The sequence below is a fragment of the Cherax quadricarinatus genome, chromosome 2 (genome assembly GCF_038502225.1).
Source record: "Cherax quadricarinatus isolate ZL_2023a chromosome 2, ASM3850222v1, whole genome shotgun sequence".
Taxonomy (NCBI): Eukaryota; Metazoa; Arthropoda; class Malacostraca; order Decapoda; family Parastacidae; genus Cherax; species Cherax quadricarinatus.
In genome coordinates, this window is record NC_091293.1 from 65,659,307 (window position 1) to 65,671,806 (window position 12,500).

Sequence of the window (12,500 nt, forward strand, 5' to 3'; positions counted from 1 at the left end):
TGCATTTATGGATTTAGAAAAGGCATATGACAGTGGATAGGAGAGCAATGTGGCAGTTGTTGCATGTATATGGAATAGGTAGTAAGTTACTAATGCTGTAAAGTTTTTTTATGAGGATAATGAGGCTCAGGTTAGGGTGTGAAGAAGAGAGGGAGATTACTTCCCAGTAAAAGTAGGTCTTGGACAGGGATGTGTAATGTCACCATGGTTGTTTAATATATTTATAGATGGGGTTCTGAAAGAAGTAAATGCTAGGGTGTTGGGGAGAGGGGTGGGATTGAATTATGGGGAATCAAATACAAAATGGGAATTGACATAGTTGCTTTTTGCTGATGATACTGTGCTTATGGGAGAGTCTAAAAGAAAATTTGCAAAGGTTAGTGAACAAGTTTGGGAGGGGGTGTAAAGGTAGAAAGTTGAAAGTGAACATAGATAAGAGTAAGGTGATGAGGGTATCAAATGATTTAAATAAAGAAAAATTGGATATCACATTGGAGAGAGGGAGTATGGAAGAAGTGAATGTTTTCAGAAATTTGAGTGCTGACGTGGGTTTATGAAGGATGAGGTTAACCATAGAATTGATGAAGAAAAAAAGGTGAGTGGTGCTTTGAGGTATAGGTGGAGACAAAAAAAGTTATATATGGAGGCAAAGAAGGGAATGTATGGAAGTATAGTGGTACCAACCCTCTTGTATGGGTGTGAAGCTTGTGTTGTAAATGCTGCAGTGAGGAGGCGATTGGAGGCAGTGGAGATGTCCAGTCTAAGAGCAATGTTTGGTGTAAATATTATGCAGAAAATTTGGAGTTTGGAGGTTAGGAGGTGTGGAGTTAATAAAAGTATTAATCAGAGGGCTGAAGAGGGGTTGTTGAGGTGGTTTGGTCATTTAGAGAGAATGGATCAAAGTAGAATGACATGGAGAGCATATAAATCTGTAGGGGAAGGAAGGCGGGGTAGGGGTAGTTCTCGAAAAGGTTGGAGGCTGGGGGTAAAGGAGGTTTTGTGGGTGAGGGGCTTGGACTTCCAGCAAGCGTGCGTGCGTGTGTGTGTGTGTGTACTCACCTAGTTGTACTCACCTAGTTGAGGTTGCGGGGGTCGAGTCCGAGCTCCTGGCCCCGCCTCTTCACTGATCGCTACTAGGTCACTCTCCCTGAGCCGTGAGCTTTATCATACCTCTGCTTAAAGCTATGTATGGATCCTGCCTCCACTACATCGCTTCCCAAACTATTCCACTTACTGACTACTCTGTGGCTGAAGAAATACTTCCTAACATCCCTGTGATTCATCTGTGTCTTCAGCTTCCAACTGTGTCCCCTTGTTACTGTGTCCAATCTCTGTAACATCCTGTCTTTGTCCACCTTGTCAATTCCTCTCAGTATTTTGTATGCCGTTATCATGTCCCCCCTATCTCTCCTGTCCTCCAGTGTCGTCAGGTTGATTTCCCTTAACCTCTCCTCGTAGGACATACCTCCTAGCTCTGGGACTAGTCTTGTTGCAAACCTTTGCACTTTCTCTAGTTTCTTCACGTGCTTGGCTAGGTGTGGGTTCCAAACTGGTGCCGCATACTCCAATATGGGCCTAACGTACACGGTGTACAGGGTCCTGAATGATTCCTTATTAAGATGTCGGAATGCTGTTCTGAGGTTTGCTAGGCGCCCATATGCTGCAGCAGTTAGTTAGTGTGTTGGTTAGTGTGTTGGTTAGTGTGTGTGTGTGTGCGCGTGTGTGTGCGCGTGTGTGTGCGCGTGTGTGTGCGCGTGTGTGTGTGTGTGTGTGTGTGCGTGTGCGTGTGTGTGTGTGTGCGTGTGCGTGCGCGCGTGCGCGTATGTGCGCGCGCGCTAGATTGGAGTGAATGGAGATGAATGGTTTTTGGGACCTGACAAGCTGTTGGAGTGTGAGCAGGGTAATATTTAGTGAGGGGATTCAGGGAAACCAGTTAGTGGACCCTCAACCAACGATATTAATCTGTTCCAGAGAGCTTGTCGTTAGTTGAATTTATCGTTAATCGAATTCATTTTTCCCATAAGAAATAATGGAAATGCAATTAATCCGTTTGACACCCGAAAGCATGAATTTTTTTTTCTCACTTGAAATATGCATTTTCCTACACAGAAAAAGGATACATGCACAGTAAATACACATACTGTACTAAATGAACAATAAGTGACACTTACCTTTATTGAAGATGTAGTATTGAGTGATAGCTGGGAGGAGGGGAGATGGAGATGGAATCCCCCTTCCATAAGGACTTTAGGTACCAAGTCCTTTTTTGGGCTTGCTTCCCTTCTTTTAATGCCACTGGGAACAACTTGAGTCACTGGAACTCTGTCGCACCAAAAATCTTTCCATAGAGCTCTGTACCTCATGTTCCTGCAAGATTTTCCTAAAATGAGCAACAACAATGTCATTGTAAAAGTCACCAGCACAGCTTGTAATAGCTGTGTCAGGGTGATTTTCATCTATGAAGGTTTGCACGTCAACCCACTTTGCACAAATTTCCGTAATCTTTGAAGAAGGCAACTTCCTCCATTTCTCTCTCCCTTCCTCTGAAGCAGTTTCCTTAGTTGTGTCCTCTTGCTGTTGGAGATGCTCTTGCAGCTCATCATTGGTTAGTTTTTCATCGCCGTCCTCCACCAACTCCTCCACATCCTCCCCACTAACCTCCAACCCCATGGACTTCCCCAATGCCACAATAGATTCCACAACTAGCATAGACTTCTCAGGGTTAGCCCTAGGTTTTACTGCACTAACATATGTGGAAACAAAATTATACGAACTTGACTGGAAATCTACTAATACGTCAAACTCGCTGACTAAGAATGGAGGACTGCTGAGCACTATTAAACATAAGCCTTGCTGCCAGACAAACGAGCTACCTAAGCTCTTTACACAAGATCTGCTCATTACACCACTGTCTATACAAAATCAGTGTTCTCATTGACAGAGGGAAGGGCAGGAGAACCAGCACTAGAAACTTCAAGTCTTGGATAAAACCATTTAAAAAAAAGTTTAACTAACACCTTCCCTCATAGATAGATTAGAGACTGATGCATCACCCATCTCTCTCCAGCTGATGAAACAGCAACAAACATGGCCAGGCTCGTACAAGACTATTTTACTCTAATGCGGCTTCAATGAAACTTGGCCAATCACTCCAGAATTGGTGAAGTCATCAGAGTGCATCAAATCTCTAGCAAATAACCTACAAAACATCACACAAGAATCATTACAGGCCATTCATGTCAAGATTACTAACCTTGAACTCAATCAGCTCAAGCAAAGAGGATTTATGAGCTTGAACAAAACTCTTCACAGCCTAGAAAAAATGAATGATGACCATAAAGAAGTACAGTGAACTGTTCTAAACCATGCCAAACAAATAACTTTCCTCAGCACCAAGATAGATGATGTACATGACTGGAAATCTTGCATGGATACACAGTTTTCTGAATTCTTTCAAAATGAAATGAACCAGATTGAACAACAATTATCAGATGCCATAATTGTAAAAAGTTCACTTTTAATATCTATCTTTTAAATAGACTCCCAAATTGATCCACCAATCTTTGCAACTTGTCTTCAGAATCCCCTTAAAGAACTGTCATTAGCAAAGAGCAGCCTTGATAACATCCAATATCTTTTATCCCACACTTTTAGTTAACACCCTATCATTTACAGTAGGGCCCCACTTATACGGCGGGTTAGGTTCCAGGCTGTCACCAGAAAGCAGACGTCGCCAGAAAGCAGAACGCCATTTTTTTCCATTTATAAATGCATATAAATGCCTGACAACAAGTTTACACTAAATTATATTAAGTTAGTAATAGAACTAGGCATTAAAAACAGGCAAAGTAAAATACATTCACAGTACATTCATTACTTATCTTAAAGTATTTGTAATCTTAATGTAGGGAGAGAGGTGAGTAGTACATATTTGTAGGAAGTCAGGTGCAGGTAGCCCAGGTGTAGGTAGCCTTGACTCCCCATCTCATACTTAATATACGATATTTAAAACATCCCAGAGTTAAAATACACATACAGTACACTCATTACTTACCTTAAAATATGTGTAGTCTTAATACAGTGGACCCCCGCATACCGTACGCATCACATAACGTTCAATCCGCATACCGCTCGCTTTTATCGCAAAAATTTTGCCTCGCATACCGCTCAAAAACCCGCTCACCGCTCTTCGTCCGAGATGCGTCCAATGTGCGCCCTTAGCCAGCCTCACATGTGCCGCCGGTGGCATTGTTTACCAGCCAGCCTCCGCGGTAACATCCAAGCATACAATCGGAACATTTCGTATTATTACAGTGTTTTTGGTGATTTTATCTGCAAAATAAGTGACCATGGGCCCCAAGAAAGCATCTAGTGCCAACCCTACAGCAATAAGGGTGAGAATTACTATAGAGATGAAGAAAAAGATCATTGATAAGTATGAAAGTGGAGTGCGTGTCTCCGAGCTGGCCAGGTTGTATAATAAACCCCAATCAACCATCGCTACTATTGGTGGTACAGCTGCTGCTGCTGTTGTACCACCGTCAGCTGCTGCTGCTGTAGTACCGTCTGCTGTAGCATCGTCTGCTGCTGCTGTAGCATCGTCTACTGCTGCTGTAGCACTGTCAGCTGCTGCTGCTGTAGCATCGTCTGCTGCTGCTGTAGCACTGTCAGCTGCTGCTGTAGCACTGTCAGCTGCTGCTGCTGTAGCACTGTCAGCTGCTGCTGCTGTAGCACTGTCAGCTGCTGCTGCTGTAGCACCGTTGTTGGTGTGGCTTATTGAGAATACCAAGAAACAATTAACCCCAGAGGATTTGCCACCCAGGATAACCCAAAAAAAGTCAGTGTCATCGAAGACTGTCTAACTTATTTCCATTGGGGTCCTTAATCTTGTCTCCCAGGATGCAACCCACACCAGTCGACTAACACCCAGGTGAACAGGGAAAAATGCCTGGAACTAGTGCTCATATTGGTGAATTTAAAGCCAGCAAAGGTTGGTTTGAGAGATTTAAGAATCGTAGTGGCATACAGTGTGATAAGGCCTGTTCTGGAAGAAAATGCCAAACAGGACCTACAGTATTCAGGAGGAAAAGGCACTCCCAGGACACAGTGTCTCATCAGTCTTTGCTGCATCTTCAATAAAGGTAAGTGTCATTTATTCTTCACCTAGTAGAGTAGTACTACTCTACTATTGTGCATGTATCCTTCTCTTTGTGTGTAGGAAAATGTATATTTCATGTGGTAAAATTTTTTTTTTCATACTTTTGGGTGTCTTGCACGGATTAATTTGATTTCCATTATTTCTTATGGGGAAAATTCATTCGCATACCGATCATTTCGCATAACAATGAGCCATCTTGCACGGATTAAAGTCGCTATGCAGGGGTCCACTGTATAGGAAGAGAGGCGAGTAGTATTTGTAGGAAGTCAGTGTAGGTAGCCAGTAGGTGTAGCCCAGGCGGGCTACCTACACTGTGGCTCACGAAATCGTAATGACATGATTGCAAACAAACCATACCACGGGCGGGGATAGAACCCGCGATCAGTCTCAAAACTCCAGACCGTCACATTAGCCACTGGACCACTGTGGCCCAGAGCCATATTATTAGCATCGACATACCTTGTTCACTGAATTTAATCATTTCTAACAACTACCTTTAGATGCCATCATAAACGCAGGGAGAAGTAATGAATAATTCATGCCGAAAATTGTAAACAAAAGCGGAGTGGGGGAGTGGCTGGGCCAAGTGCAGATTCATAAACGTTTTCTCTGATGGCTGAGCAGAGAAAATGTAATGCTGTCCCTCCGGCCGGCTACCACGCAGTTCCACAAGTATTATCAGAGCACATATAAAATATGCAATAAATGCCAGACAATAAGTTTACACTAATTTATATTAAGTTAGTAATGGAAATAGGCATTAAAAACACAATAAAAGGTAAGATACACATAGAGTACACTTATTACTTGCCTTAAAATATTAATATTATGTGCGAGGTGAGTGGCAGTGTTTATTGAATAAAATCAGAATGGCACATCATAATCCTCTGACTTGGCACTTAAAGCAAGAGGCTTACGACTCCTCTTTTTATCACAGCTAAGCTTAGACGCCATCCTCAGTGAGAGCCAACTAATTAACAAAAGTGTAAACGAGAGAGAGAACGAGATACAGAGTTCAGACAATGTAAGATTGCAAAGTGAACAGGTAGTGGGCGATCACTTGGTCAGGCAAAATAAATGCGTATTAATATGTCTGCTTTTAGTTCATTCATGTACGTTTGTAAGATTGAGGTAAATGTTTTACAAACTATTTTTTTATTATAATTACCTCACAATACAAATACTCTTACATTGTGTACAAGTTGTACAAGTTAGTACAGAATAAACAAACAGCAACACACCATTTTTAGAGTGAATGAAGATAGTAGTAGTAGTAGTAGTATTATTATCATAAAAAGCACTAAACCCACAAGGGTCGTGAATTGCTATATATAGTGAAGGCATACGAAAAGAATATTTTTCTACAGTTATCCCCCAGTTTAGAGAAAACGTAATTCTTCCGACACTAACTACACAGCCGCTTTGTAAACAAATCTCGTATTTACGTCACTTTTTATTCTGTGAGTGTATGTATCATGTTTATATGCTATGTAATGGGTTTCATGTATAATTTTGAGGAAAATATCATAGATGGATTAATCAAAATGCCTATATTAATGTAAAATAAGACAGTGTGCCCAAGAGTGATTATTATTACGTAGTATTGGCGTCATGAGTAGAGAAACTTAGCTATTTTAATGTGTACCTGCACACCAGCACAGTGTGCAAGTATATTTAGGTACAGGTACACTTAAGTACAGTATAATTACCAGAGTACACATAAAATAGGCAGTAACTTTAAAACACAAAATTTTGGAAAGTTTCCTGACATAATAGATGTGGTCACAGAGTGTAGACAAACCGGGTGGGGGGCGCTGTATTTGAAAGACCGCTTGCCGTATAGCGAATTTTGGTCATAATTTGACATCACCGTATTAGTGGAATGCCGTAAGGCAAACCGCCGTAAAGCGGGGCCCTACTGTACTTTTACAAGCTCATTCATGAGTGTTAAGCATCCATTGTTACATCGTGCATACCTGTCTGTCATGCTTTTACTGGGAAATAATCCCCTTTCCTCCTACATACCCTAACTGGAGAGCCTCACTTTGCATAAAATATTTTAACTGCTTATAGTAACCTGCCTCCTATTTCATACATTTGCAATAGCTGCCACATGGCTTCCTTTAGCCACATATGTTATGCCTTTTCTAAATCTATATATGCAACAAATAGCTCTTTATAAGATTACATGGTATACTCACTTTTTTTTTTTCCTTGTAATTCTTATATTCTCTATCTCCTTGTACCTTGTACTAGAAAGCTTTATACTCTACCAATCCATTGGTATCTTTCTTCCATGCACACCTTGAACAAACACACCAACCACTCCAACATTGTCCCCACCTGCTTCTAATATTTCTTTTAATTCCTTCCATCCCATTTGCTTTCCCTCCTTTCATTCTACCCACTGCCTCGCACTCTCTCCACAACTACCTGAGGTTCCTTCTTCCTTCTGTCCCTTGCATGAAATCACCACTTCCCCTACACTAACATTCTAACAACTCTACAAAATATCCTTTCCATCTTTCCAGTACCTCCACATCTTTATCTAACATCTCCCCTCTTTTTGTTTTTTACTGTTAAGTCCCTTTGCTCTCCAGGCTTCCTCACCATATTGATCTCCAGTACAGTTTACTTAGTTTTGGCAAAATTTGCTGATACTCCCTATTCTTTCTTTGGCTGTTTTTTTTTTTTAGCCTGTTACACTTTTAACCTCCCTCTTCCTTTCCATATGCAGTGGTGCCTCGGTACTCGAACAGGTCTCAACTTAAGCAATTCTGTATTTGAACACTTTGTTCAGTAAAAAAATCACTCGGTAGTCAACCGTTTGCTCAGCACTCAACCAAACAAACTTGACCTGCCTACTGCTGTTATAAAAGAAAGGTGTGCTAAATGGGGGAGGAAGTGCAAAGTTTTCTTGAGCATTATCACCCAGCCAAAGCTGTAGCAAATTGTGTTATAAACCTGCTGTTTGACAAGCCTATGTCTCACTTCAGAAACTTTTTAAAATGCAGTCAAAAGCAAATTTCATTAGACAGGTTTCTAGTGAGACAGACCCAGGGAGTCTCAGGAAGAAAGCAGAGAGACAGAAAAGAGAAAGAACCCCAGAAGCACAGTTACCTGCCATTTTTATGGAATATAATGAACAATACCATCTCCCTTCCTCCTCACCTTTCTCACTATCTTCCACATATGCCATCAACTCTCCAGTTACAGGTAAAGCGAGGATAAATTTGCATTTACTTCATCTATTCATTGTGTTAGGTTTCTTGTTTTTTAGATTTATGCATGCTAGGCTTGTAAACTTCATGTTAAAATGCTTTTGTAAGTATTTTGGGGGTCTGAAACAGATTAATCTAATTTACATTATTCCTTGTGGGAGAAATTCATTCGTTACTCGAACAGATCAGCACTCAAACAGCCTTCTGGAACAAATTAAGTTTGAGTACCAAGGTACTGTACTCTGCCTTCCATCTACCATCTTTTACATTGAAACAACCTCTCATGCTAATTTTCTCCCTTGTCCTCCTCTTTACCTCATTCACTTAATGCCTTCCAAAAATCTTTTCAATTTCCTCCCCCCCCCCATCCCCAGATGCCTATGCACTTGAACCCAACTCTTCTGTCCCATTTTTACTCTTAACCCCATAATTTATTCACTTAAAATCCTATTTTTCTTTACAAAATTTATGAATAATATTGCTGCTTTTTTCCTAGCTCTTGATTCTCTTTGGTACACTCGATCTAATCCCATTTATCCCCCCTTAACAAAATTATTATCCTTAAACTTTGTTTCACTTAGTGCTAGGACATCCAGCTTGTTGTCATTTCTACCATTAACAATTAATTTGTTTTACTCTGTGCTACACCTACACACATTCAAACACCCCAGTTTCAAGATATTCTTTCTCCTTTTAGAAATTTAGTTGCTATCCTTTTGCTACTGGCATTTGTTACCTTTTACGATGTGTCTTAAGTTACAAGGGAAGAATTCTAGCCCACTTCCATGTAGGCTAGAATATCGTTAGTTGATGTACAGTGTGAATTAACAAGATGATTTTTCCTGATAGCATTTTAGGGACAGCTGATTTTGTACATAGGTGAAGAGTAAAATTTTTGTATACCTGTTAATATTAGAATGTGTTTTTCAGGTTTCTACTGAGGAAGGTGAGCGAAAGGCAAAGGAGCTTAATGTGATGTTTATAGAGACAAGTGCAAAAGCAGGATACAATGTGAAGCAGGTAAGGTGGACATGAACACTGAATGTAAATACTCTAGCCAATTGTAACTTATTTATTGTCCAGCTTCTTTGCTGTAGTTTTCATTATGCATAAATTTTGGATTTTGCTTCTAGTAGAGTAGAAGTTACGTAACTGCATGTGGTACACTGCCAAAAATGTCTTGCTTAGGCTTTGATGCTTCACTAGAACCAAGTATTTCAGTAGCAATCTTTGGTTTGGTTGCTCACCTACTGTACCTACATTGGGCACTTACCCTACATGTTTTGCTTGCAGTGGGTAATAATAGTTCCTAAAGTTTTTTGGACTTGCTTCATATCTTTTTTGAACCATGTAGCTGAGCAGCATATTAATTTAGACCTGTATTATTTGGGTTTTAAGTGATCCTGGCTATTTAACTTGGTATGAGAGTATTTGTATTGAGTGATGCTTTTATTGATTTTGTTCTTGTGTTGTATTTTATGCATGTGAGCTCACTCGGTTCTCCGTAAACATCATTACTACTGGACTTCGTAGGTAGTCTTTGTCACATGTAATTTTTTCCTACAGTATTAACTAAGTTTTTCAGTGCTTTCTTCACTCTTTTCTAAAGTCCTCCCCTCTCCTCTGCTCCCCTGTCCCCTCCACCTCTGCCCCTCTCTCCCTCCCCCTCTGCCCCTCCCCCCTCTCTCCCTCCCCCTTCCCCTCCCCCCTCTCCCTCCCCCCCTCTCTCCCTCCCCCTCCCCCCTCTCCCTCCCCCTCTGCCCCTCTCCCCCTCCCCCTCTGCCCCTCTCCCCCTCTGCCCCTCTCCCCCTCCCCCTCTGCCCCTCTCCCCCTCTGCCCCTCTCCCCCTCCCCCTCTGCCCCTCTCCCCCTCTGCCCCTCCCCTCCCCCCTCCCCCTCTGCCCCTCTCCCTCTCCCCCTGCCCCTCTCCCCTCTGCCCCTCTCCCCCTCTGCCCCTCTCCCCCTCTCCCCCTCTGCCCCTCCCCCTCTGCCCCTTTCCCCCTCCCCCCTGCCCCCTCTCCCCCTCCCCCTGCCCCTCTCCCCCTCCCCCCTGCCCCTCTCCCCCTCTCCCCCTCCTCTCCCCCTCAGCCTCTCTCCCTCTCCCCCTCCCCCCTGCCCCTCTCCCCCTGCCCCTCTCCCCCTCTCCCCCTCCTCTCCCCCTCAGCCTCTCTCCCTCTCCCTCTCCCCCTCTCCCCCTCCCCCTCTCCCCCTCCCCCACTCCCCCTCTCCCTCTCCCCCTGCCCCTCTGCCCCTCTGCCCCTCTCCCCCTATGCCCCTCTGCCCCTCCAACTCTGCCCCTCTCCCCCTCCCCCTCTGCCCCTCTCCCCCTCTCCCCTCTCCCCCTCTCCCCCTCTGCCCCTCCCCCCCCTCTCCCCCTCTCCCCCTCTCCCCCTCTCCCCCTCTCCCCCTGCCCCACTGCCCCGCTCCCCCTCCCCCCTCTCCTCCTCTCCCTCTCCCTCTCCCCCTCTCCCTCTGCCCCTCTCCCTCTGCCCCTCTCCCTCTGCCCCTCTCCCCCTCTCCCTCTCCCCCTCTCCCTCTGCCCCTCTCCCCCTCTCCCTCTGCCCCTCTCCCCCCTCCCCCTCTCCCCCTCTCCCCCTCTCCCCCTCTCCCCCTCTCCCCCTCTCCCCCTCTGCCTCTTCCCTTCTGCCCCATCCCTTCTGCCCCATCCCTTCTGCCCCTTCCCTTCTGCCTCTCTGCCCCTTCCCTTCTGCATCTCTGCCCCTTCCCTTCTGCCTCTCTGCCCCTTCCCTTCTGCCTCTGCCCCTTCCCTTCTGCCCCTCTGCCCCTTCCCTTCTGCCCCTCTGCCCCTTCCCTTCTGCCCCTCTCCCTCTCCCTTCCATTCTGCCCCTCTCCCTCCCCCATCAGCCCCCCCCCCCTTTTTTTTTACATAGGGTTTGACAAGGTTAAGGATTCCTAACTTTATTGGCAAGCTAAGAGCTGTTACCTACATCAGCTCATTTGAAAGCATTTTTATTGTTATGAGACATACAAGTAGGGAACAGGATGAAGTTGGAGCCATCTGTGGGCCAGCATTTTCATTTGATCAACTGATTTTATCTCGTTGACATCATTATGCTGTACGAATGTGTTCCATACACGAGTCATCCTGGGTATATATGATCTCAGATGGAGTGATGTTCTGGAGTAGGGTACAGCCAGAGTGAAGTTGCTGCTTTCTGCCCGTCTTGTGGCATAAAAGCTTGTTTCACGCTGTCCTCGAAGTGGATCCAAGTTTGGTACTTTGACAGTATTGGCCTTGTACATAACAGTAAGGCCACCAACATCCCTCCTGTGTTGAAGGCTCTGCTGAAATGCCAGATCTATCCAGGATGGGTCCAGGTGAGAGATGAGACGTCTTGCTCTGTTCTCTACTCTGTCAAGCAGTCGCAGATGAGAGGGGGGGGGGCAGGCAAACCAAGAAAGTGGAGCATACTCGAGGTGTGAGCCTACTTGTGCCTCGTACAGAATCTTGCAACCCCTACTGTCAAGCAGATGCGAGGTACGGCGAAGTGTTGTAAGCTTCCTGGCTGCCTTGTTTGCAAGATTTACAACATGGTTCTTCATGGTTAGTTTGGAGTCATATTTCACCCCAAGGATATCAACTTCTCCAGGTGCCAACACCCTCCCATTCATCCTTACTACTGCACCAACATTACCATCATGGTGCCTTGAGACGATCATCATTTGCGTTTTCTCAGGTGCAAATGTTACTTGCCATCTATTTCCCCAAGCTGATATAGCTCTCAGCTGGTGATTGATGTAGCTTAGAGCAGCAGGCATTTCTTCTCTTGGATAAGTGAATGTCAGTGTACAGTCGTCTGCATATGCATGTGATTCTGGGATGAGATGAAGAAGGTTGTTGAAGTAGACATTCCATAACAATGGTCCCAGCACGCTTCCTTGTGGAACACTTGCCCCAATAGAATGTCTTGCTGATTCTCTTCCATTGAGAACTACACTTACAGATCCACCATGAAGGTAATCACTGAGGAGACGTAGTGTAGAGCCTGCAATTCCCAGTGCTTGAAGTTTTGCTAAGAGGCCCTGGTGCCACACCCGGTCGAAAGCACCAGCAATGTCCAGTGCTACCACACAGCTGACTTTGGATTCATCCATTGACTG

At 44.3% G+C, this 12,500-nt stretch overlaps 1 protein-coding gene across 1 annotated transcript in view; it reads left to right on the forward strand.

The window, feature by feature from the left end:
* Positions 1-12,500, forward strand: part of Rab6 (RAS oncogene family member Rab6) — a gene marked incomplete in the record, with an annotated part of 227,243 nt that overhangs the window by 178,556 nt on the left and 36,187 nt on the right. Inside the window, 1 exon segment of the mRNA XM_070088810.1 lies at positions 9,310-9,399. Within this exon segment, the coding sequence (XP_069944911.1) occupies positions 9,310-9,399 (90 nt within the window).